General features: G+C 41.4%; 2 protein-coding genes across 2 annotated transcripts; both read right to left on the bottom strand.

Moving 5' to 3' along the window:
- Nucleotides 1–876: 876 nt before the first annotated feature.
- On the bottom strand, nt 877–26,849 carry Opn3 (opsin 3). The gene is made up of 4 exons (XM_028755259.1): nt 26,386–26,849; nt 3,731–4,050; nt 2,022–2,273; nt 877–1,613 (listed from the first exon to the last, which is right to left on the bottom strand). Exons 1-4 carry the CDS (start codon nt 26,750–26,752, stop codon nt 1,350–1,352), a joined length of 1,203 nt encoding a protein of 400 aa, XP_028611092.1. The 5' UTR covers nt 26,753–26,849; the 3' UTR covers nt 877–1,349.
- Nucleotides 17,321–26,442, bottom strand: Chml (CHM like Rab escort protein). The gene is made up of 2 exons (XM_028755257.1): nt 26,386–26,442; nt 17,321–22,889 (listed from the first exon to the last, which is right to left on the bottom strand). The coding sequence occupies exon 2, from the start codon at nt 22,568–22,570 to the stop codon at nt 20,705–20,707; it is 1,866 nt and encodes a 621-aa protein (XP_028611090.1). The 5' UTR covers nt 22,571–22,889; nt 26,386–26,442; the 3' UTR covers nt 17,321–20,704.
- Nucleotides 26,850–27,407: the final 558 nt, after the last annotated feature.

Raw genomic sequence — 27,407 nt, forward strand, 5'->3', positions numbered from 1 at the left:
TGGGAAAGAGCTTAAATAAAAATCTAGTACATTTTAAAAACCATTTAAAAAGACAGTGAGCTGGCTTGCAAGGTTCTTAGTTATAACATCTTCAACAGGAAATAGACTTTTGGAAACAAGCCGAAGGATTGAAATCCCTGGGGTATCAATCTTTAGGAGGTCACCTTGGCAAATGGGGGAAGGTTTTTCTTCTCATGCTTCTTCTCAATGACTTCCAACTCAAGGTGACCCTGCAAACTGGAACATATTTGGGGGTATTCTTTTTTCCCCCAGGTATGAACAATGACATGTGGGAAGGTATCCTCTTTACTCACATGGAGCCTACTGATAAGCAATGGAAATTAGATAATACAGTGGATGGAGCTCGTGAGGTAGCTCAGTGAGAGAAGGAGCTTGCTGCCAAGCCTGATGACGTAGGTGTGATCTCTGGGACCCACAGGGTGGAAGGAGAGAACAGATTCCCACACGCTGTCCTCTGATTTCCACATGCACAATATGACATGAATGTGCGCACACACACACACACAATAAATAAATGCAATAAAATTTAAGTAATAATACATGGTATTAACACTCTAAAATATTAGCACCTCCCTCTGAACATAACTGCTTACTAGGAATTCCTCCTCTGGTGTACAGCTTTTGACAGAATAGTGGGAACTTATTAAAAAGAAAGGAAATTTTGTCTGGTTTCTGAGATGAATAGATAGAGGTGTCAATCTATCCTCAGTACCCCGTTTCCAATACCCATTCTCTGCTGTGGTACCAATGATTCACATGACCACAGTGAAGTCTCTTTGCTTTTCGACAGTGTTTCCTACAGAACCCTCTGGAACTGGAAGCCCTTGAGGCTATACTACACACATGACAACAGCCTTTGGTTTTCAGATAAAAGTAGGGATTGTTTTATTATCTCTTCAATAAATTGAATTGGTCAAACATACAACATGGCACAGAATAGGACCCAACACTGCCACCATGTATTCCAGATGTTCTGGTCATTGTACACGTGTATACGAGACAGTTATTTTATAGTGAAATACATTTGATAAACAAAATGTATTGTGTGCTTTGGCAAATACAGTTGTTCAGATATTAAATCCTGGCATAGAAGATGATGATGCCAGCTGGTCATCTTGTGCCACCAGGAGTTTCTCAGGTTACGGAGCACCCTTGAGTTAAAATCATTTGTCCTGCTCAGTCCCTTCTTGAATACAGACAACATATGGGCAATTCAGACTTCCTGCAGGGCCACAGAGGTTCCATCAGTATTATACCAAATGGGGACTCTGGGGCACTCCTGACAGTGACACTGTGTGGCAGCTGATACAAGACTCTGTCTTCTGTTCTTATAAAGGGCGCACTTGGATGACATCAACCTTAGATGCGCTGCTTCTGTCACTGTCCTCAACTGACAGGGACTCATTACTGGTGATGATAAAGATGATGGAGGAGTTGTTAAAGGTCACTTTCTTCTTTGGCCTGTCGCCATCTTTCTGTGACATCACAATGGGCCTGATCTGCATTTCACTCTCAGCTGCTGGTAGGTTTTTAGCAGGCCGCTGGCATCTCAGCAGGCGGAAACATAGGAGCTGCAGAAGAGACCTCCGAAACTGCAGAGAAAACAAAGCAATAAAGTCAATTGTTAAGTTATTATTTATTTGTGTGCGTGTGTACGTGTGTGTGTGTGTGTGTGTGTGTGTGTGTGTGTGTGCATCTGATACCTGCAGAGGCCAGAAGAGGGTATTGCATACCCTGGAGCACTCATTACAGGCAGCAGTGAACCACTTGACAGGGGTGTGCTGGCACTCAAATTCTAGTCTGCTAGAAGAGTAACAGCACCCTTAACCTCTGAGTCATCTCCCCACCACACTTAAACAGAATTCTTGACTTAGGTTCTTTTTCTTTAGATTTGTTGTTTTATTTTATCCTTGATACTGTTCTAAGTTGTCAAACCTCAAACAATCGATTTCTACTTGTTACTCAGGATGAAAAAGAAAGTCCGTAATGCCAGAGCTTACCTTTCTGATCATGAAGATGTAGATGACTGGGTTGTACACAGTGCTCGATTTAGCAAAGAGATAAGAAACAATAGACACAGTTGGGGTGACCAAGTGTCCATAACCATTGACCACCAAGAAGCGGGTCACAATATAAGGCATCCAGCAGGTGAGAAAGACAAAGGCCATCAAAAAGCACATCTTGGCTACTTTCTTCTCATATCTTAACATCTTGATCACTTGAATTGTCTGAAGATCTTCAACACAGCGAAGCTGCAGGGAAACAGGATGAGACTGAAAATAACCCCTTTCCTTTTGGAACAGACAAGTGACCATCATTGTTTGTCCTGTCTTTGTGGAAAGTAAAGGACCACAGGAGATTGACTTCTGACCTAAATCTTGCAGCCGGATCTAGCCTTTATCTCTTCAGTTCCCTCAACTAAAAACCTACTGTGGTTGAGCTGAATGAATAGCTAATTAGAATTTTTTAGTGTGTGTGTGTGTGTGTGTGTGTGTAAGAGATGGGTTGGGGAGAAGGAGAGGGAGGGAAACAGAGAAAGGATGGGCACACACATCCAACAGCGCATGTGAGGAGCTTGGAGGACAACCTCCAGTGTAGACTCCCATCTTCCATTTTATTTCAGATAAGATGGATGCTCTTAGCTAACCTGCAAGTTTCACGAGGTTCTCCTGCCTCATATTCTCATCTTGCTATAGAATTGCTTGCATTACAGATACACATTACTGCACTATACCTGGCTTTACATAGACTTGGGGGATCTGAACTTAGGAGCCATCTCACAAACTCCCTTTAATGGTTTTTAAGTGCTTTTCTAACTTACTTAATAGCAGTAAAATGAATTATTTTATTTAGATTTTCGAGTCCCTAAAAGATAACCCAAAAGGTTTGTGGATGAATGGAAACAATTTCTTCATGATTGAGGAAACTGTTCTGTTGAGTACTGATTCATAAATTATCCAGCCAGATCACAGAGTCACAGACTTGTGCCGTGATGGGCATTCTACAGAGAGAAGCTTGCAGCTTGAAATGCAGCCAAATTATTTGTATGTTGTTCTCTGTTCTGATGATAACATAGGCAAATCTCTGTTAGTCACTTCCCCTGCCTTAATTCCTTCCCTTAGACCTACTCTGCTTATAACTCATTCCAAAAATAGTTATGATCAGTCATACAGACATATACATGTAATGCACATATACATAACCCTAACAGACACACAGCAGTTAGGAATTGGCACGTGGCTGAAGTTAATGTGGCCATGTTGCTGGGCCTGTGTGTCAGTTACTTCATTCTCTTCCTGGCTGTTTTCCACAGAAAACCTGCTCAGTGTATGTTCTAGTCCTTTATACCTCTACTAATCTCTCGAGAGTTCATGTGATCTCAGAATGAATCTAACTACTGAAATTGTAACTCTTCCTCTCAGAATTCTTAACTGTTGGGAGTGGTGTGGTGTACGGGTTGGAACTGTCCATCTGCCTTCCTTGCCTCTTTTGGTATTAGAGGGTGGTACACAGAGAGCAAATGTCATTCCTCACTGGTCGGCTTAGGGAATTACTCTCAGGGCAAAGTCCAACCAGAGATTAACTCCTGTAGAGTCTTTCAACTCTGGGTGACTAGCTGATCATCTAGGAAGAATTTGATTCTTTTTGCATTAGATGACAGATGGGGGGGGCATGGTTTGGCGAGGGACATCTGCAGCCTTGAACTCACCATTCGAACAGAATACAGAATATGACCGTAGCAATGGGCTATGATCCCCATGGGTACCACCAGGCAGCCAAGAAACAGGAAGAGAACAAAGGAGGAGTCGTTGGCATCCTTGGATTTCCAGTTCACAGTACAGCCCAGTCCATGTACATCTAAGATGTACCTATTCCAGCCCAGGAGAGGCGCTCCTGCCCATGCCAAGGAGTAGAGCCAGATATAGGTAATGGCCCTCCAGGCCCAGGAAAAATTGATCACTCTGGCATGTACCACACGGATATAACGTTCATAGGCCAGCACAGTGAGGGTGGTAATGGAAACAAACCCTGCAAGATAGGAAGGAAAAGTAGAATATGGAGCAGGAGAAGTCACTGGAAAACCATACATCCTCCATAAACACTGTTCAGAGAATAGGCAAGAAACATCTACAAATACAAAGTGAGTTCTCTAGGACTGTGGTGTCACGTCTGGACAGAGACAGATCTTGGAAGAGAAAGGTGGCAGGGCCATACTGTCCACATCCAGTGACTGGCTGTGGTTCCCAGCAGGGATCCCACAAGGGTGATTCCATTTTACAACACAGCTTTGGTCTTCATTTTGAGTCCAGACAGAGACAGGGTGGCTATACCTATTGTACATTTGGATACCACCTGTCAATGAGAACCTCCTGCCCAGCACACCCACAAGAAACAGACTGATGTGTAACATTCCAAAAAGTAAAACAGTGCTGCATGTAAACTTGCCGAAGTAATCTGAGAACATTAGTTGGGTTTATTAAAAAATCAGAAGAATTAGACCACAGAACTTATTAAACACAGCAGACCAACAAAGAGGTAAGCACCCGTACCGTGACCCTGTTTAGAGACATGGCCCTGTGAGGTGCACACTGACCTGTCACTGGACCATCATCAAGGAATGGACAGGCAGAGAACACCTGTCTTTGGTGCCTTCATCCAGCTGGGTTCCCCATTGCTGGACACCGGCCTATTCAAATTGCTGTCTGCCTGTCCATGGACTGGTTTTAGGTGCACACACTCAGTAAGACAAACAATGTCCTCTGCGTAGACTTTTAGTGGGAAATCCCCATTTACCATCTGATGCTGATGTATGAATCAGTGTATCGAACTTAGATAATCAGGCTTGGCAGCAACTGCTTTTACCTGCTGAGTTGTCTAACTGGCCTTCCCTAATAATTTGTAATAGCATTCATTTCTTTTGTATTGTCATCTACATTTTAAATTATTCTGTGCTGTAATTCTGGAGGCTTCCTCCTTCCTCACTAACTACACTCCACAGTCAGACTAACTTTTGAGAAGGAGAAGGAGCAAGCCTTTGTGAAGTGGGAAAGGAATGACAGAGGAAAGTAGTGCCTTAGGGAACAGAAGCAGATCACCAGGAAAGAACGCAAAGGGAACTAGAGAACTGAGAACCAGGTACCTGTAAACAAGCTCCCTGCAGCCCCTGAGGGGTCAGGCGGGGGGGGGGGGGTCTATGGACCCTCAGACTCTGAAGACAGTGCTCTACAAAGTCAGCTCTCCATGGTGCTGCTCACATCATGCCCACATTGCCTGCGGCCAGCTTTGATAAATGCTGACAACAATCCCTTAGCAAGCAGGAGGCAGCTGTGCAAACAACTGCAGAGTGAGGGAAGTGCTGTGTCTGAATCCTGGTGAAGTCATGGGGGAATACTGGGACGGGCTATAAGGGAAGTGGATTTTGAATTGATGAATATGAAGAGTTTATAGAGTTGGTGCAAGTGTGATAGGAAGCAAAGCTGAGGGCTGGAGAGATGGATCTGTAGATAAAGTGCTTGCTGGACAAGTGTCTGGAGCTGAGTTCTGATCCCTACAACCCACATAAAAGTGGATGCAGTTACACAGTCTGTAATCCCAGAACTTCTATATGTAAGCTGGAGCACAGACAGGAGAAATTGTGAACAAGAGCTTAATTGCAGCTTATATTCATAATTATCCATTTGACACCAAGAAAGTCAACATATTTGCGAAAAAAACAAAATGCTCTCCCTCTTTCCCTCCTCCCTTGCGCTCTCTCTCTCTCTCTCTCTCTCTCTCTCTCTCTCTCTCTCTCTCTCTTTCTCTGTGTGTGTGTGTGTGTGTGTGTGTGTGTGTGTGTGTGTGTATTTTCCTGCTTCATTTAGAATGTGAATGAACTTGGTAAAATGGTAATGCATACAGTGTTTTTTGTCACTTGAGAGTAGAATTGCTTCAGGTTGGTGCAGAGTAAGCAGAAAGCACAGAAATGGAGAGCGCTCTTGAGTGTCAATTCAGGATGTGTCAGACACTCAAGAACAATGTCATTTTCTCCTTTGGCCACTAGATGGTCACATCTTGTAGCACATTTCTAGATCATTGTCAAGACTGAATAAGCAATTTTGTAGCAAAACAAATGATGAAAGCAGTACTGCCTGCCTCCTGGGCCAGATGTTTGTACCTGTTTGATGGAAGAGCTAGTGAGGTAGGGCCCATCACTCAAAGTAGCACACACCCACTTCAAGGAAAGTGGTAGAAGAAAGTCCTTGGAAGAGTGAGAAGAGACCTTCTGTGAGAAATTGGTGGTTTAACCTGGTGAGGGGCAGGAAGTAGGGGTAGATGGTACTGGGCTTGCTGATCCTATCCAGGAAGAGGTGAGGCTGAGCTTTGCTTATCTGCATAGGGCAATGGAAACTAAGCCATTTGAAGGCTACTTCAAAAGATGCTACTTTGTTCCTTTTGTGGGAAACAAAACCTGCTACCTTTTACATCAAAAGGTTAAGTAGGACCAAAACCAAAAACCAAAAAACAGAAAACAAAAACCAAAAACAAACAAACAAACAAAAACAAAAAACATTTTTTTTTTAAAGAAGTCAGTTTGCAAACATGTAAAAATTATGCTAAGCTCAGCACTTCTGTTAACATCAAGGTTGCCCTTTGTGCTCAAACCTGTATTCAGCATAGCAACTGTGTTACTTTAAATTGGACAATGTGAGGTGAAAATCTGACCACTTTGAACAAGGCACAGGATCTCTTTATGTTAGGATTAAAAATCCAGCAGGACTCTGGCCAGGTATACTTGCCTGCTTGATTAAGCACCCATCTGAAGAAGTAAAACTGTTTGCCTTGCAAAAAACCCCTTTGGATCATATCGGTTTAGTGAGGCCCCAGTCCTACTTCTTATAATTAGCAGCCTTTACTCATATTTAAACATTAAGGGGTAGAGGTACATTTAATGTTTGAAAACACTTGCTTGGTATTTTAAGCAAGGTGGCAATTCACTGACAATTTACTTATGCTGTCTACTTGTTGGAAAAGCTTCCTTACCCTCGTCACTAATAGATAATTAGTTCATTCCAGCCCACGGGCACAGAGAAGTGGACTGCTTCTAGTGTGTCAGGGATGGTTCTGAGCAGCTCCTGTATGGTGTTATTTAATCCTCTCAACACTGTGACACTAGAAAGTACTATTGCCATGGCCATTTAGCTGAGCCAGTGTTTGAGCCACAGAGCTCGCTTCCAAAGCCCAAGTCTGGGAATCAACATTTCCCTGCATGGGAAGTAGGGGGTGCAGAAAGGAGATTTAATCTGTGTGATGCTGAATGGATACATTCCATCACCGTGCTGAGCTGCAGTATCAGATCATTTTGTAAGCTTAAGATTTTTCAAGCTGTTAGAGTGCTCAGTTTCCATTTAAGCAATAATTCTCCAAAACACCAATATAACAGCTGCCTTCTGATTTACCTTATTTAGGTTAAAAAAAATGTTCTAGTGAATGATCTCTTCTTTCATACCTACTTCCTGCTGTTTCTCAATTTCCATTTTCAATATTTTTTTCTAAAACATAAATCTTTCTTGATAGTACACAAGATCCAGTTCCAAAACCAAGGAAGAAGAGCATAAGAGTTAGAAATCTTTAAAATGTGTTTTAAATAGTTTGCTTTAAAAAAAAAAACCACCCTCCGGAGGTGAAGAGATGTTCAGTCATTAAGAGTCATTGTCACAGAAGGCTCAGGTTTGGTTCTCAGCACCCACTTTGTAGCTCACAGCTATCTATAACATACATATACATATAACATACATATATATAACTATAACTCCTATTCTAGGGGATCAGACAGTTTTTTACCTCTACAGGCACATACATGGTATGCATACATATATGTAGGCAAAATCTCATCCAAATAAAATAAATTTTATTTCTCAAAACTATTATTTCTGGTAAGTACTTTAAGCATACCTATTACTCACTGCCAGGCAGAAGTAGCCACGCTGTGCCTGTAGTGACTCACAATGAGCTGCCTTATCGAAGCCATCGAGTCCCCAAAAGAGAGTTAGTCGGCTGGCAGTGTTCATGCTTTGGTCTATAACTCTCGTCTCATAGTTCAAACATCTGCTGCTGTTTCTATTCTTGCTCATGCTGCTCCTCGCTAGGACTGCCTGTGGTTTTGTCCATTAAGTATGGTAACTGTTTAAAGGAAAGAGGGGTAAGTAATTGATGCAGCTGGTAAAATGCCGGGCATGGACACCCCAGACACCCTGTGGTAACTTGGAAGACACCCACGATTCCTTCCCATGATCTCACCCGACTATTTAGGTCTTCTGATACCAGCTCTCACTGGTCTCTAACCTCCTTAACTTCCAGTTCAGCTCTTTGTCTTTTCTACAGCCCAACTTGGACAGACATCCCCATTTTAGACATTTACCTTAACCCTGAGGTGGCAATCTTTTAGCTCCTTCCTCCTCCTTTCCAGGTAATTGCTGATTCCTGCAACTGTAGCTGACGAAGACAGCCCCATTAAATCCCTCTCTGTGCTTATTCCTGCTTCCCAGGGGACACAGAACTCAAGGTGGACAATGTGCTGACTGTGTGACACGCCTGAGGTCACAGGATCTTGCTTGAATGAAAACCCAGATCATCTGGCTGCTGATCCAGGGCTTTTTCAGGATTGTTTTTCCTAGAAAGATCTGTCCAAAGAAAGTTGGCTGTAATCAAGAGGGAAACTTGGTCATTTTTAAATTCATGAAAAGAAATCGTCTTGTGAATGAGCTGTGGAACGGTGCTAGGGTGCCCTTCCTAGTGCAATGAGTCTAGTTTCTAAGTACACTCTAGCATGCTAGACTAATAATTTGGCACCAAGGGAACAAAATGTGAGATAACTTAAATGAGCAAATTAAAATATTAGAGAAGCCTTAAGGTGGAGAGCTCTTATGCCTAACAGCACAAAAGGAAGTCAAAAGCATAAGGAATCTGAGAAGTACCTAATTATATTTCCATTCAGTCACTTTATAATTGGTAAAACTCTCCAGAGATCCAGAGTATACAGCAGATGGTAACACTATTTTAAGTGACTTTATAGTCACTTAAAATATGATGCTATGACTTAACTAGAGAATATCCATCCAGCTTGAGGGACCAGGGTATTTTTCTAAGAATGAGAAGTTGAAGTGTGTTCGTGTAAGTAATTAATCAGCTAGAAAATATAGGCTAGCCAGGATCATAAGAGGAGAATGGGGAAAGAAGATAAGAAGCCTGTGGGATGCCTTAAAGGAAGACATTGATACAAGACTGAGAGTAAAACTCAGGAACCAAATGTCTAGAGCTTAAAGCGTTACTTTGTCACATGGCTGTATGGGACGTTTAAGGTGAAGTTCATCTTGGAGACAAGGATGGGGATTTGAGATACACAAGAAAATCATTTCCTCCAAAGTCCTAGTCATCCCGAGTCCCCAGTGGCAAAAGTAGGAAGAGAGAAAGAAAAGTGCAGGTTAAAGTGAGAGCTCTGTAACTGTCTTGTCCAAGGGCACAAAGCAGGACTAGGTGTCAGAGCAAGGCTGCTTCCAGCACCACTCGGGCTTTCAAGCTCTCCCTTGCTCATGAACACAGTCCTCGTGTCAGAACAGCAGCCCTGTCCTTAACTGGTACCGTGCTTCCATCCACCGGCCTGTCAAAGAGCCACCGTGTAGCTTCCAGGAGGCTGTCTCAACGGCTGATCCCAGTGCTCAGCCCACGAACCAGTTCCTGTGGTGATTCTGACTTTCAGACCAGCTGACCCAGGTTGGTTTGGATAAACGCCAAATCTCACAGGGTTTTGGTTTTGTTGTTGTTATTCATTTTCCAAGATTTCTACCACAGGCCCACTCATTAGGCAGGCACACAGGGTACAGAATCATTGTGTATCACCCCATACCAAAATGCACTGCAAACAACCTTTGACTGTGCCACCTGCCCCGCCCCAGCCATCTCCATACCCATGTTTTTCTACCCAAGTCCCTGAATTGTTTCCAGCAGTTTTCACACCTGCAGCAGAGCAACACTACCATGACCCTTGGTCTGGGCAGTGCACTCACAGGAAAACTATTTAAGGAGCTTAGCATCTATGTTGTTCAAGAAACTTCTACACACAGGGCTGGCTATCAGTTGTTTTCCTTTCTCATTGGGTCATATTATTTTGCTTACCTCTAGATTTTGATGGAAGTAAGGTTCTTTCATCCTAAGAATCTATATCTTTAAAAATGTATATTTATTTTTCAGTAGAGAAAACACACACACACACACACACACACACACACCTAACATCTATCTGTCCACCAATCTGGAGGATAGACTCAAATGGGTATAATTTAATGGACAACTGGGGAAGGCAACTGCCTGCTACTGGGAATGATCCAAAAAGAAGGCAAACGTCTATGAATGATGTCATGGCCAGCCAAGGAAGCTCTGTATTTCTCATGCATTTGTGTAGCAGTGAGTTCAGTTTTGTAGTCTCATTAGCAGAGTGATACAGAGAGTTACAGCATGAACGCTGCCTTGAAAAGCAGCAGTGAGACTCACTGTGCAGTGGCCTCCAGTACTTGGGCTTTGGCAATATGGGATATTGGACAAAACAGCTGAGAGCGGTGAGAGTCAAAGTCTTTGGGAACCATTGGAGTTAAAATAAGCGGGTAAAGACATTGTTCAAAGGCATTGGGTACTGGTCATGAGCAGAGGCTGCAGGGGCACGGTGATTAGGTTAGTGTTGGACAAATTCAAAGAAATACAGAGGCCATAAAGAAATGAGTTGTGGAGGCTATCCATCCCCCTTCAGAAACCTTGCCGGAGAGATGAGCTACAGTGAGACAAGTTTTTGGAATAAGGAGGATTTGCTGGGTATGGATCCTGAATGGTTTGTCAGGGGTTTAATTCCACACTGTTTTCTCTTTCTGTGGACCTTTGAGTCTCTTGCAGTTTCTCATTTATCTGAGGGTGGTGCAAGGAGAGAGCTTAACACTAAGGTCAATCCTGTACCGTCCTCTTTTTGCGTGAGCTTTTATTTCCTTAACTATTAATAATATGGGGTAATAATACCATCTAAGTACCCCTAAGTACAGAACTGAACTGGAAATTGAGTTCATTAGTATTCATAAAGCACTTATAATGCCACCTGGCCAATAGTATATAAAACAGTGTTGGAGCTGGATATTATAATTCAGGTAGCTTTATTTTACATGTATCAATGATACTTTAAGACAATTGCTAGCAATGTTATAGAGGCAAGTGCACAAAATGTGAATGCTTCAATACACTTTACCAAAACTGCCATAAAAATTAAATTCCTAGTAAGATATCTGTTATTCATGTTAGTCCCTCTATATGGCATAGTACATAACCTGGCTCTGTCCAATGAACTCTGTTGATCTACTGATACTAAATGCCAGAGAGGTGCCTGGTGATTTTCTTTTTAAAAGAACTTCCCATAATTTTCAGACCTATCCTTCAAGCTAAGTCTGTCAGTATAGTTTCATGAATGGACATATCTGACAGTAAAGCATTAGTTTACTGAACCAATGCAATGTCAACACTGAACCAGGCTCTTAGGAAATTCCCTTTGACTTTTACATTTCTATCCTGTACTACTTCGGTGCCATATTTCTTTCTCCACTAAGGAAAGCGTAAATTAGATAGACTGTGATATGTAACTGGAAGTCCAAAGTGGCACAGTCTCCAGGCACAGGTCTAACAGAAAAGAATTTTGAGCCCCATAGTCTGGCTTTGAAATAATGCCATCAGAACAGTGTGTCTCCTTTCTATCACAGGCTGGGTTCAGTGCAAACCCATTCTGGGACAGTTATAACAGTACTGGCTATCTTTGCCTCAAATCCTTGAGCTTCCACAAGCCTATGAAGGGGAAGGTACACCTAGGAATCGTAACAGTCCAGAACTAATGGAAGGGTGGGAGTTCCATTTCAAGTCAAGCAAGGACTTTGTTTCTGACAGCAAATACTTTCCCTTGAATCATCCCATATTAATCCTTTCCAGCCTTGAGGTCCAGGCCGACTACCTTCCCATTTGTGAAGCATTCCAAGATCTGCTTACGAGTAACTTTCCTGTGCATTCATTGGTCTATGCCTGTGTTCTCCAGTCATTTGTACAGCCTGTAATATTTGTACAATATAACATATTAGGTAACTGTAGGTCAGTGTCAGCCCCAGTAGACTCCAAGCTGTACTGCTTACCGTTTGGTGACTCTGGGAATTAATGAACAATCTGTCTTATCCTACGTAGAAACACAAATGCTTACCACAGAGCTGCTTTTGAAAAGTAATGCCTATACAGAAGAGACAGGAACAGTTCCTGGAATGTATGTAGTTCCTTGTGCCTCTGGACTATATCTGACACTTCTCTGAAGACTGAAGTATCTCTCAGTCACAGTCTGCGAGTTATGGTATCAGAGTTCATTTGAAGCACATTTTTGCCCTTTTACTTACCAGCTTTGTGATGTTCACCAAATTCCTTGCCTTCAATGTGTGCTTTCTTTTCTGCAAAATGAGGCCAATAAAAACATCTAACCTGGGTGGTTACTGGGGATTAAATAAAAGATAATAAGAACTTACAGGAGTGCCTACGAATAGTAAGTGTCCAGTGTTAGATTTTTCATCCGTAAAATTCGGTCCAGAAACTGGGATAAATAGTGTTCAGCGAGGGAACCTCTGCATCCCACTGTGGAACCATCTTAAGGGTTTTCTCTGTGTTAATTAAGCATTTCCTACAGTTAACATCTGTGGCACTGTCTCAACATCTTCTAAACCTCTGGTCGAGTGTCAAAGGAACTGCAATTCCACTGTGGGCAACTCTTTCAGTCTTTCTCTTGGCTCCTCAGATGCATGTAATAAGAACTTTCACAAAGTACTCTTTCAGAGAGCATTTCAAAATATGCTGTTTTATATTAGTTTGGGGGTAGTTTTTTTTCTGTAGCATATAAAATGTCCTCGTTTCTAATTGTCTTGTAATTATTCTATTTCTTGGAGATGTTTTTTAAAATCCATGAAATTTCTCATTCATATTTGACCAAAAAAAGAGGGGAGGGGATGTTAACTGATTTTGTGAATTGTTTCCATGATCTTAAAACTCTGGAAGGAAGGCACCGCTGACTCAAGGGAGACTAGTGAGTACAAGCAGTGTGGTGATGATTAAAGCAGCTCAGTGCATGGACTGGAATTACTGTGTATAATGACAAGTACAAAGAACAAGTGATCTAGTTAGAAATCCTGAGGACAACAGGGAGACATCGGAGCACAGAGAAATGAGATTCCTCGTGAACATTCTGGGTATTTATCTGGTCTGAGCCTCTCATTCTTGAGTGCACTGATGTCTGTTTGAGTGATTCCCTGTTGAGAGCTCCCCTGAGGTAAATACCCTTATTTCTGTCTCCCTGAATGCTGATAGCCTCCCCTTTCCCTTCCCCTACTCTTCTCTCTTCCCCATTTTGACAACAAAGCCTCCCAACACTCCCTAATGTCTCCTAGAGAGCAGATGTCTTGGTTTGAGAACCACTGTCCTAATGGTAGAAAATTAATAAAAGTATTAATGGAACATCATTAAAGTAAAGCTTGTGCCATTTTGAAATGGTCTTATTGATTCATTCTAGGCTGATTCTAAAGGGAAAATTCTTAATTACTAATTGTCTAAAAGCAAGATCCTTGGATCTTTAGCAAGACATTCTGCAGTATTTCTTCCTTATGATGTAAAACTCTTGAAACTTATTTAAAAGGTTTAATTATAAGATTATAAACATAATAATGCTAACTTACAAAGAATATTCTAACTCAGTTATCAATAATAAATGAGATGAATAAAGGTTATAAACATAATAATGCTAACTTACAAAGAATACTCTAACTCAGTATCAATAATAAATTTGAGATGAATAAAGGAACAAGTAGATCTCAAAAGACAGACTCTGCCTTTAATTATATGCCATACAGCAAAAATAAGTGAAATTGTGGTGCACACCTATAACCTCAGGATTGAGAGGTGGAGAGTCACAGGTTCAAGATTATCTTTAACTACACAGTAAGTTCAAGGTCAGCTTAAGTTATAAAACTCTGCCTCAAAGAGGCAGAAGCAAGCAACACCCTGGTATATCCTCTATGCAGATGTGTTTGAAATGCAAGGTCATACTGAGCAAGTTCAGGACATCGTCAAGAATTATTTCCTGCAAACTATAAAATGCTTGAAGATGCTATTTCCTTTTGACTAAACTACAGACACCTATCTTCCTGACACTGGCCAATCATACATACATAGTCCTTGCCATCCTTCTTCTTGTGGGTATTCATCTGTAAGTAGTTGTAAGGAAGTGTATAAAGGATTAAACATATGTAGCAACAGTAAATGCTAAATTCACAGGACAATTGTAGGAATAATTAATGTAAGGCCCTTGACAGCAATAGCAGGATAAATGTTTCACATGTGAGTATAATTAACGTCCTCATCCATTCAAACCTGATCAGTCTGCTTTAACTGTATAAATTTTAATTCATAGCATGTTTGTTAGAAAGTTATTTTCTCAGTGCCATCACTTCAGGCTGTGATTCATGTTTTGCACATGAACGTGGAACAATCCACTCTATTCAGATTCAGGACAAGTGGGACCACAATATCTTAAGAGATGCTGGTGCATCTATATGCTAACTAGGAGTCCAGGCATATCACTTAGATCTCAGGACTCACTGCTAAATGGATATAGACTTGCCCTTCCTTATCTTACAGTGGTACCCTGAGGAAACTAGTCAGTGTCCTATGCACACTGTAGTAAATTGCTGTCCTACTACTCACAAAACAGTCGAGTCACCCATGATATGCATTGAGTACATTTTACACAAAGCTAGAGATATTGTTCCTCATGTTAAAACATGAATGCATTCTTTCATTGATCCAAAAGAAACAACAGCTCATTTTAATAAAGGTTAATAAAAGGGGTTGAAGATGTGGCTAAGCTGGAGAATGCTTTTTTAATATTCAAGATACCCTGGGTTCAATCTCCAGCACCCTCAAAGTAGGTGTGGACACACACCTGCAACCCCAGCCAAAGAGGGAAGATCAGGAGTTCTTTTGAAATGCAAGGTCATACTCAATAAGTACAAGACAACCTGAATATATGAAATCTTGTCTCAAAACAAAAACAAAAAACCCCAAACCAAAAACAGTAATAATAAAAATTATAAAGACTGGTGAGATGGTTCAGTGGATAAGGGATCCGCTGATCAGCCCAAGGACCTGATTTAAATCCCTGGAAACTTTGTGGTGGACTGTGGCAGCCCCCACCACAAGTGAATATATAAATGCAAATTTAAATGAAGTGCTAACACAAAGGCCTATGGTAATGGACCTCAACTAGATCAACCACAGAGGCAAATCAAGCCAATCCTAAGCAGAGCTTGACTTTTGGTAGTTTTGGCTTCTGTTTGTTGGCTGTTTATATTTGCACCTCCCTGAACACTCAGGACCTTGTGCTTTGGACTGTTGTACCTCCTCTCCTCTGAGGTCATCTGCTGGAGGTCAGATGAATGGATTTCAGCAACCACTGACTGATCCAGCATTTAGTCTTTAAGTAGCTTGTTCTCAACTATGTAACTCAAAGCTTTAGTATCCTCTTGAAGAAGTGCCGGGGGCGGGCGGGGGAGGGGGTTAGGAGGGGGGTGTGTTTGAATGTTCTTACAAACTGTCACTCTAAAAGAAGAAAAGCTTACAAAATAAAATTCGGGGGAAAGGATCATGTATCGCAAGCCAGAAAGTTGTTCTTGGTTTTCTGAGGAAAGGGGAAGGTGGTGGGTAGAAAACGTCATATATGCTTGTTAATGGAAAGGCCACCTTACCTTAGAGCAAGTGTTCCAGCAGGCTTCTCAGGTAGACAGCATGTCCTGTTTGCTTTCAAATTTTTAACCATTAACTGACTGACACCACAATCAGCAGTTGTTTAGCTGACGTTTTGTGTTAAATCACTTTGGATCACTGAAGCAGAATGAAGAAAGTATCAGCCTGTGTCCACAGTCCCTAGGTATATTCCTTGGCAACAGCTCCCTGCAACTCTCAGTGGATACCCATGAACTGACTTCATCTCCATGGCTCTCAGACTTAAGTCTCCACAGTAATGCATGGCTTTAGATTTGGATCCCTATGTAATTCTCATTATCTCTTGAGACAGGATGTATGCATAGCCCTAGATGGTTTGTTATGTGATCTAGGATGGCCTCAAACTTACAGCAATCCCCCTTCTTCAGTCTCCCAAGCTTTGGTATTACAGGCATCCACTATCGTGCTAAGCCATGGAAGATCTTCACACTGACGAACTGGAATGCACCTTCTATTTTTATGATTAGTTCTTAAAGTTAGACAGCTGAGAAAAGACAAGAAAACAAAAAGCAATCTCCACCCAAAGTTTCTTCTTATAAAGTCTTGTGAAACTTTCAGCACACATCTTTGGAGATCACCTTTTACTCAAATAGAAATGTATGTTGTTAATTTAAAACAATTTACATGTTTCCAAGATATTAGTATTTTTCATCAATTAAAGAAACCATTTCACAAATTAATCTTTTATTTTAGTTCTACACATTAATATCTTACAGAAACAAAGAGATCATATATTAACCTGCGGTTACATGCCTTCTGATTCCTTCCAGTGTAGAGGTCTAAATTTTTATACAAATGTAACCAGTACACATAATTTCTGGTGTAAACTAACATCTTTTTGATCCTCAGACATGTTTACATACAATCTTACATATGCCATTTAACTCTCTGTAAGCTTACAATAGCACTAGCAATACAGCAAAATGCATCCATTTCTTAGTAGGCTTTCTTAAAAAAAATATAAATGAAATTGCTAGAACATCTGTTTAAAAGTAGCTTTATTTATTTATTTGTTCAGTCTAAGTATTTTTGTGGGCATGTCCTACTCAAAGTGATGTCAAAAATATCTGTTATAGAATTCTGGTTAATCTCCTAAGTAGTTCTTCATAATGACCATGAATACATGATGCTACTGTAGGAAGACTCATGTAGATTTAAAAATAGTAGGACCTCAGTCAACACTGCTTCAATCTCTATTTTAATACACATTAATTTGAGGATCAAGGAAATTATTTTTACTTCTTTTTTTTCTCATTTGCAACCTATTACTTTATACTATGCACAAGAAGAGTAGGAAACCTAAAGAATTTGCATCCACTTAAAATAATAATAATAAAAACAAGCCAGGCACACACCTTTAATCCCAGCACTTGGGAGGCAGAGGCAGGCAGCTCTCCTAGTTGGAGACCAGCCTGATCTACAGAGTTCTAGGACAGCCAGTGTTACACAGAGAAAACCCTGTCTCGAAAACCTAAACTAAACTAAACTAAACTAAACTTAAAAATTTTAAAAATACCCATGAAATAGCGATAGCTTTTTTATTCCACCTTCTCTCCTTGTTTTGTTTTTCAATTTAATTTTAGTTGATGTACCTTGTCAACGTTCACTGCCAGAACATTCCTTGGCATCATGACTGGGGTAGAAATCGTAGTCTTATTACTTTTATGCTTAACAGTTTCACTTACAAATAAACTGCATTACTTGATGTCAAGTGGACCGAGTACCTATCCCCATACTGATGCAGCTTCTAAATCCTTCCTCCCAGATAGCTAACTAGTCTTAACTTCCTTGAACCCAGCACCACAGAAGAGTTAGACAGGTTGCAGAGTTATTATGCCTTAAGAACTTGAAGGGCAAAGCCCTGTATTTTCCCCTCTAAAATCGAATGTGGCTTTCCTTGCTTACTTTCCTGGATAATTTATCACAATTCTCTCAAATTACATAAAGCATAAGCTTGGCATCACAAATGATATTATAATAAAAACCATTTACATACAAATGTCATATGCTGGCATTACCTTAGATATGAGTTCTTATACATTATCCAACTTGATCTTCACAATAAGTCTGTTAAGTATTAGATCTACTTTATAGATAGTGAATGGAAGCTAAAAGTGATTGCCTTGAGATCAGACAACTAATAGTCAATGATGTGAGGTCTCTCTGTGTTTATAGCATTTTCTCTAAGCCAAGATAGTTCTCATAGGCATACTCATATTTCAAATTTAGCTCCTTCATTAAGCCTTATCTTTTAGTATCTTTAATTGTTCTAATATAGCTAATATATACATATATATATATGTCAATGCTTTTTAAAATTCCATCGCTGTTAGAATCTATAGATTTCAAGAAACTATCTTGCAACTTGTGAAATTATCTTCTGTTTGTAATATATTTATATGTTATAGGTTTTGTAAATCATAAAGCCATGGAAATAGAATATATCTGTACTGGTTTCTTTCTGAATCTTTAATTTGTATTTTTATTCCAGTGACAATTTTTTCAGCCATATAAAGATAAAAATAGTAACAAGGCCTTTCATTTCTGCTTGAGAAATGGTTCATACATGCTTTCCCAATATAAGTTTGAGTTAAGTTTTAAGTAGTTGCTTATATTATGAAAACCCTACAAAATCATTAGCAAGCATAATTAAAGCCAATGTGACTACGTTTCTTGTTAGTGCAGTTAATTGTAAGGGTTCTATTCTGTTCCTGCTGATGTATGGCTACTCTACTGGACAGCCCTCTAATCCTGAGTCACTGTAAGTAATTGTTTCTGTTTGTTGTTAGCTCTTTGCCAACTCTGTACCCTGCAGTTCCCACCTACCCAAAATGAGGGGTGTTATTTGATTTTTAGAATTGAGCCCTCATTGAGTCAAAATATAATTGGTAAAAAGCAGCATTTATGATTTTATTTCTTAAACATCTGAAAACTACAATAAGCCCATTCTAACTTGCTAGAAAATTAGATAACGTTCCTAATAGGTTTTACTGTTTTAATTAATACTTTTTACTGGTTTATCTCATTTCCAACTTATTATTTTGTGATGATTCGAAGTAATATATTTGCTTCCATAGTTTAAAACAAACAAACAAACAAGCAAACAAACAAATAAACAGACAGTGCTTTGGCCTAGTCTAATCTTTAGTTCCAATACATTCAGTTCTGCCTTTTGAAATGTCTGTTTATCTTTTACAGTTATAGCTCTTTTAAATGTCTCTGGGACAGACTGGTTCTGACAAACTTTATACATTGGGTTTGAATTACTCTCACTTTTTACTGATCCATTTTACTGATCTCAGAATTGTTATTCTCTTAATTGCTATTTTTTAGGTCATTTCAGTTGTTAGGCTAGATTTAAACCTTAAGATATGCCCAATATTTTCACTTTAAAAATCAAACACCAATCAATGGCTATCTACTGTCAGCATGCTGTCATTCATGTGAATGACTTGCCTTGCGTTCCTCACTAAAAAGGAGTAAGAGTATACTCAGAACACACTGTGTCTATTACCATGCTGTGCCCCTTCCCACAGTACAGAGGATTTTCCCTGTTGGGGTACAGTAGGTGGTTCTAGAGGGAAACTTCCCATCTAACTCCAGGGAACAGACATGTAGAAGTCATACCCTCTGTCTATTACCAATGCTTATCAAAGTCCAGCCAACCAGGTGGCATGCTTCACCCTGAGAAGCCTGGATGGGGAAATCTATCTAAAATGTAAAGCTATCAATAATCCCATATTAAGATGTACCACTGTTCCTCCTAGGGAATTCCTTTCTGATAATTTCTAACATCTATCCTACATCTATCTATACCTTTTTCTGGGGTAATTAATTTATGTTAGCATGAGTTGGGAGTTCTTTTAAGTGTTATTGTCGGGTCTATAAAAGTTTTTTCTGAATAAATCCTGTTCCTTTAGTTTTCTTTATAATGTACTTCTTTTTTGGTGGGAGGGGTATTGTTTTGTTTTGAAATAGTTTCAACACTGTAGCCCAGACTGGCCTGGGTCATAGCAATCCTCCTGACTCAGCCTCCTGAATGAAAGGATTACATGAGTAAGCCACCATGCCCAGATTGTGTATCTTAAATATGTGTTTCTTAGACTACTAAAAAGTATCTCTTCTTATAAAGTAGAAGGCTAGGGTAGTCTCACTGTCTCCTGAGTTCCAATGGTCAAGCAGGTGAATTCGCATGTAAGTGTCAACCCCAAGACACAGCAGCATGCACAGCTAAGCTTCTGACAGTCTTATCGCACGGCATTTAAATTAGCTGCTACTCCTACTACCATCTCTATGTGTTCATGTAATATACAAAAGAACAATCCCAGTTTATGATTTATGTGTCCCTCTATGTATCTGAGGTGGTATTAACAATAGTAGCTGCAGCAGTAGCTTAAAAAGTCCTTAGGCTTTAATTTTGTGTAAAAGAAGATAAAAACCTAAACACAGGAACAAGTGTGATATTACCTTAAGTAAGGAAAGGTGCTAATGAGGGACCCAGAAGTAAAATGAAAGTGACCGGTATTCAAAGATTCTGTATTCCTGGAGGCAATTCTGAAACAAAAGAGTCAAGTCACCAACAAATCAAGTGCTAAAGGCTAGCAGTGCCCAGTATCTCAGTGTTGAAGACACGTGACCAGTGCTTCCTACAGTTACTGCTGGTCACTCTTTCATACGACGTTTGGAGGCCAAGGATGAAACATTTCCAGTGTTTGCTTTTGTTTTTGAAGGTGTTCTAAGTTTTAAAAGTTCTTGCTGTCCTTGGGGTGTCTAGCTTAGTGGTAAGTGTATTACTAACTCCAGTAGTGCCTGGTTGCTAACCCTCAGCTTCAAAGATAATGTCTTCAGGGTTTGGTGGAGGAGGGCAGAACTCCTCACTGGGAAAGATCTCCTGGAACAGTGTTTCCGCTTGCTTAACTGCATGCTCATTCCCCAGGCCACAGTCAGGCCCAGAGCAGATATACACATTGGAAGGTAAGCCGCAGTATGAGCTTCGGCACACTCCCGAGGAATCTCTCATATTAAAATAAAGAGCCCACAGGAGTCTTGGTTTTCTGAGTTCTTTGTCTGTTTCTGCTTCTGTTTCTGCAAAAGGAATAAATAACTGCTTCACCACGGGTTCCAAGTCTTCTCTGGCTGTTTTTGAAGAGAAACAGGTCAGGTGGACCAAATAGCTGTCCTTCATACATGTCATGGTTGATGAGCATAATTCCATGACCCGAACAGAAGCAGCTCCTGGCTCCAGAGGAGGCACTACCAAAATGGAAATCTGCTGGTCAGAATCTGTCTTCAGAATGGACTGATCTGTGATGAGCACTGCCCTTGAGATCTGCTTATATTGCACATTTGAACATATTTCCTTAGAAAGGTAACTGTCCTCCACAATAAAGTAGTTGGCACTTATTCTCTGACCAAAGTCATCTACAATTCCTTTACATCTTCCAGAGTCTTTGTCAACTACAAGGCATTGTACTTTATGGCGAAGACAATAGATTCCACCAAAAACTGCACACATCCTACAGAAACACTGGGGTATTTCTCCTTGGCCATATAAAGGAAATATAAAGGGAGTGTTGCCAAACCGGCCAAGACACTGAAGGAAGTTTTTTGTTGCTTGAAGGCCATCTAATGTAGTGCAGGATGATTCTGATGTCATTGCAATTGAGTGCAGTATGAAATGCTGCAGGTTGGGTGTTAGTTTTTTAGTTTTTAAGTAGTCAGAAAATGAATATTGTTTGAAGTCTTGGTATTCATCAGAATGTTGTTCATAGTCTAAACAGAATGTAAGGAACTTCATTAGCATTCTCTTTTCAACCATAGTGAGCTCTTTACTATTAAAGACATCTGCTCTGGAGCAAGGCACCTGTTCTATCTTCCCTTCCCGAAATGCAAGGATCCTAGTGACAGCCTTGAATTCTGCGTAACGACTAACATTCGATTTGATTAGAAGATCAATCAGTGACCCTTGAGAATACAGCAGCTTTGATACCAAGTCAATATTAAATCTGCGGCTCTCCTTAACCATTTGAGAGTAAGTAATCCTATTTCTCTTTGGTTGTTCAGTGCTGTCTTCTACAAGTTTGTGTTCACCTTTATCTCCATCTGAAACTGTGTGCATACCAGTTTCATCTCCACAGTACTTTTCTTTCTCCAGTGAGTCCTCTGCATCAGCTGAGGGTAGTGAAAGCTCTCTATCACTTCCCTCTGTATGTCTAGAAGGTGCCTCATAGCTTGTACAGTATGCCGAGTGCCTTTCTTTGGGCAAGCTTGCAGAATCTAGAGAGTCAGCAGGAGTAGCAGATGCCTCTGAGGAGGGACTTTTCTGCAGAGCATCAGTCTCTTGCATGCTGTCTTCCACATCTTGACTAGCATAACAAAAGACTTCTGTGTGCTGAATAGTTTCATCCTTCTTGCAAAGAGTGATGGCTTCTTCTGTTTCATGAATCAGGTCTTGCCATGCCGTAGTCATGCCTTCCTTGTCGTCATGGTTCTGCTGATAGTCCTTCAACCAGGACAGCAAACCTGTAAAGCTGAAACTCGCCCAGTTCCCTCCATAGTAACTCCTTGAGTCAACATGCAGAACTCTCTGTCCACTTCTTGAACATGCAGCTGCCAGGATGGACTCAGGCAAACCTGTCCCTATGATAATCACATCAAACTCTGTGGGAAGCTTGTTTGCCATCCTAGGAGCTGACACTTCAGGCCACAGCTGATGAAAGAATACTGTAGAGATCTAGGTTGAGGGCTCTTCTGAGGTATTGATGCTGTAATAAAATCTCTACTTGTGATGCTCATTCAGAAACACTGAGTTTTAAGTCCTAAGCTTTTAACTGTTACAATTTTTAAACATTAAAAAAGTCAGTAGCATGAAAAACACTATAAAGTGCATGTAATCATATCTGAGCATACTCAAAACAGATGTGTCCTTTTCATTTCTGCATTTCACCTTAGCGGTAAATGTTACCATGCATCACATACGCATTTGTGACTGGAACTCTTCTCTGAAAGATGAAAATTCAAGAAAAGAACACAATTGTAAATAATAGAAAAGCAATTTCATGCAACAGCAATTCCAATCCACTGGAGTCTGGTTTGTTAATGTGGATACAAACCTCTACCCAAAGCAACTCATTAAATGCTTCCCAACAGTTTTTCTAATGAACAAAACGTATTTTATATACCTTCCCCTGAAGTCAGGCAATACTGTTGTGAGGTATAGACACAATATCCCAATAAATTTAAAAAAGTCTTATATAATTATTGATTTTTAATAAAATATTTAGACAATACCATGAGTTAAGACTAAAAGAACTATGTGGCTTTACTGTGTTGATAGAAACATGCTATGCAGTTATGATCAGGCCAACATAATGGAGAATATTACTGTGGCCAGCAAAGTCTGAGGTAATCCCAAAACAACTGTAGAGAAGATTTTTACATCCCTAACTACCCTACGGATTTTGCAGTAGATACTTGAGACACTCAGATATTCAGATATTACAATCAGCATCAAAGTACATATATAAGCTAAAAAACAAAGCTCTTGGTTACCTATTTAAAACATAAATAATATCTATTCTTTATATCTAAATAAATAAATATTTGCATTTTGCTAGACTATCTCTGCAACCATGAATATCTTTCTAAGGATGTTGTTTTCGTTTCTAAAGAAATAATGAAAAAAGATTCTTCTGTTCCCTTCCACTGCAATGCTGGCTATAGTCCATGCAATGCTAGGTGTGGCTGGCAGCTGTTCCCTTTGGACATGCTCACCTGGAAGTCTACAGACTAACACACTTATACACCCTATTGCCAGCCTTTTGATTGCTCATCACATACATTAGCAATAAGTGGTTTTTGGCTTCTCTACTTTTCACTACCATTAAATCTGCTGACATCTAGGTGCAGGTACAAGGAAGAAAATGGTTATTCTGATATTCGTAAAATTAGCCATTCAATTGGGATTTAAATGAATTCACTAGGTCACTGGCTGGACGGATCAGTTTAACTGAAACAGTGATCCTAACGAGCCCAGCTGGTGGAAACCTCTGACCAAGATTATCAGGGGATTTTTAGCCTTCTCTGAGATGCCAGGACCAGAGCCCAGAATGAAGCAATTGCTTGGTGTGTGTGTGTGTGTGTGTGTGTGTGTGTGTAAGAATATGTGAATAACCTACTTGAGCTTCAAGCAGAGTACAAAGAGGGAGAGAAAACCTATGAGGATATGTAAAGTATAAGCATGTATGCACTTCCCCCAGGCACAGAACAAGGCTGAAGGTGGCAGCGAGAGAGGAGGGGGTTATAAGCACCAAATGTAGATACTTTCTAACCTATAGAACACAGTAGCCTTGAAAAATACAAAGGAAATAGGACAGATGACTTTAACCACAGAAAGCTCAATAGAAGATAACAAAGATGGGAAAACTGGCAACCTATGAGATCGAATGGCTTGGGAAAGCCCAGACAAGAGGGTAGCCATACAACCCACCCTTGTACCATCTGACCAGTGCCAGCAGCCTCACCAAAGCCTGGAGCAAGCACCTAGCAACTTTCAGCAATTAAAAATGCACTCTCCTTTGGTACTCAGAATTGATTAGTCCTGGCTTAGGAACAGAAAGGAAACAGTCTTCTCTATCTCCAACCTTTAAGCATATTCTGGGAAAAGAAATTATTTGCTAAGAATGTTGTAAGTTTTGCAGTCACTGCATTCTAGCCTTTTCCCCAGAAAGTAACTTATTCCCAATCCTCTAACCCCAGAAGAGCAACACCAGGTTTTAGGATGGGAATAAACGCCATGATTCAAAGTCCTAATAGATGCCCTGAATAAAGAACAGTCCAGTAAAAACATCCGTGTGGATGTTTCTTGTAGTCTTTAAAGAAATCTCTTCTGATGCTGACAGACCTCAACAGGAATTCAGAAGGGGAAGAAAGGGCCGAGAATATTCTGGAAGATAGGGTTGGCAGAGCAAGCCAGGGAGAGACAGGGTGGGTGCTGCAGACATAAGAAAAACTCAACCCATTCCTGTTTTCTCAGTTCCAGATGAAGACACTGAACACGACAGCACAAAAAAAGTACTTCACAGAAAAAAAGATTTTAATGTCTTCAAACAAACACCTGTCGCCTACCCCAGGGCTTCTGCAAGCGAGGCCCTTGACACATCACCTTCTTTAAAGATGAATCCACTTAAAAAAAAAACAACCCTCCCAAGAAACATTTTTTAGGTAACAGAGAGAATAATTACATAGTCCACCTATAATGCCACTCATATCCGCTTACAGATCTTCCTTGAGGTTCAGTATTGTTATAGAAAGGAAGTCCTTAGATCAATGTTTATTAGGGTAAAGAGAATAAGAAAGTATCAAAATTGTGAATCAGTGAACAAACATACTAACTCCTAAATTTTGTGTTAAAATTTTAAAAAGGGAATCATGATAAATACCATGAGATTTGGGTTTGTCACATGTAAGTTGGCAAATAATAACTGCCCAGGATATTACACAGATGTTTTCTCTAAGATCTGCCAAGATCAAGGCAATAGTAAATTATCAGTGTGTTTTAAGGTTCATAAAAAGGGACTTTAAGCCTTAAGAAATATCCATTTCTATTTTAAATCATTGTACAAATGAAATCCTTGGGAGACACACACACACACACACACACACACACACACACACACACACACAGAGTTTTACCCAGGTTTAGAATACTGGATTAGTCAACCTTCAACCTGTCAATTCTCAATATAAAATTCAAGAAATCAAGAAGTTCTACTTTAACTAAATGAACTGGCTTCCCTGCTAATTATTTATTCACACGAGTTGGACTTCTTTGAGCCATTTGTAACCTGTGGTGGTGACAGAACCAATGCAGATAAAATACAATAAAAAATATAATACAGTCTCACTCCCTAGAAAGCATTCAACTATTTATAATTGCTAACGAGTGAAAGAGGGTAAAATACTGCGTTATTTAGGATTCTGCAAGTCACTTTGAGGAACAAATACTAACTAAATTTATGAATTAAAACTCTTTGTCCCCGCCTCCACTTTTCAGGAGTAGACTTTTTCTTGCATCTCTTGACTCTACAGGCCCTCATTTCTTTCTCCCTGTGTAAAGTCCACTGTGAGATGCCCTGTTGAGCTACAGTAGGAAGTAAAAACAGATGAGGGGACATAATGTGGCACAACAGCGGCAGGGAGACTACGGAAAGTGCGGCAGAGGCATGAGGAGCTGGCGTTGATGACTGGCTGGGAGGAAGGATGTGTGTAGATCCAGGGGAGGAGGGAAACAGTTGGGGGATGAAGACCAGGTGGAAGGGAGAATTCCTGGGAAAAGGGAGGCGAGGGTTGGGGATGAAGGGAGGTTCTCAAAGAGGAGCGATAGGGAGTTGCGGGTGATGACTGTCTATCAGGGACGATCCTGGGAGGACGGAGGCCCAGAGCTGATGTACCCAGGGAAAGTTGAGAGGCAAGGAGAACGCGTCCCGGGCGACTCACCAAAGAGGCTGCCGCTAAACCCGTCCCACGCGCAGCCCACGGCGTCCCACACCCAGCCGTTCCGCAGGCTCGACGCGAAGGTGAAAGTGACTCCGAACAGGGATACCAGCAGATCGCCGAGGCTGAGGTTGACCAGGAAGAGGTGGGTGGGAGTGCGCAGTCGCGGGAACTTGGAGTAGAGAAGCAGCACCAGCAGGTTGCCGCCGACGCCCAGCAGCGCGAGGCAGCCCAGCAGCAGCGCCAGGCGCTCGTACGCGGAGGGGCTGAAGAGAGGAGCGGGGCTCCGCGTGCCCGCCGGTGCTGTGCCCTCCGCGCTCGCCCCGTCCTCCCAGTAGCCCTGGCCGCCGCTACGGTTCCCCGAGTACATGGCCCGACGCCGGCACGGCGTGAGGGAGAAGGCTCGGTGAGCCCAGCCCGCGGCGCGGAGAACAGGGTGAAGCTCACGCTCAGCTGGCAGCTCAGACCATTGTGCCCTGAGTCGCGCCAGGCCCGCCCAGCTCGCGCGCACCCGGGCCCCGCCCTCCAGTGCTAGAACCCCGCCCCACCGCATGAAGCTCCGCCCTCCCGCGTGAGTCCCGCGACCCACTCGCAGACACTTGCAGTACCTCCCACTTCACCTCTCTGGAAGCCACGCCCTTTTATCATGCGGCCCCGCCCACACAGCAGCCGTTTTGGCCCCACCCTCTTCAGGCTTTTCCGCTGTCTCGCCTAAGGCTCCTCCCTCTGACTCACACCCTTGGCCCCGCCCTCCAGCATACGGTCTCGCCCTCTGAGAGCCTCTGACCACGCCTCCGAGCTGGGGCCCCGCCCTGCTACCCTGGGGGCCCGCCCCTTCCCCTCCCATCTCCGAGGCGCGCTCCCGCCCAACAGAGGCAAATTTCAGAGTCCAGTCAGGTCTTGCTCCGCTTCTTTCACCCTTAAGCCTTACTGGAAACAGAAAGAGACAGAACAGAAAAAAAAGAAAGTAAATTCCTTTACGTAGGTAAATTAGCCACAGCCGGTCCTCACAGGCCGTTTCCCCT

This window comes from Grammomys surdaster, unplaced genomic scaffold (genome assembly GCF_004785775.1).
Source record: "Grammomys surdaster isolate TR1022 unplaced genomic scaffold, NIH_TR_1.0 126051, whole genome shotgun sequence".
NCBI lineage: Eukaryota > Metazoa > Chordata > Mammalia > Rodentia > Muridae > Grammomys > Grammomys surdaster.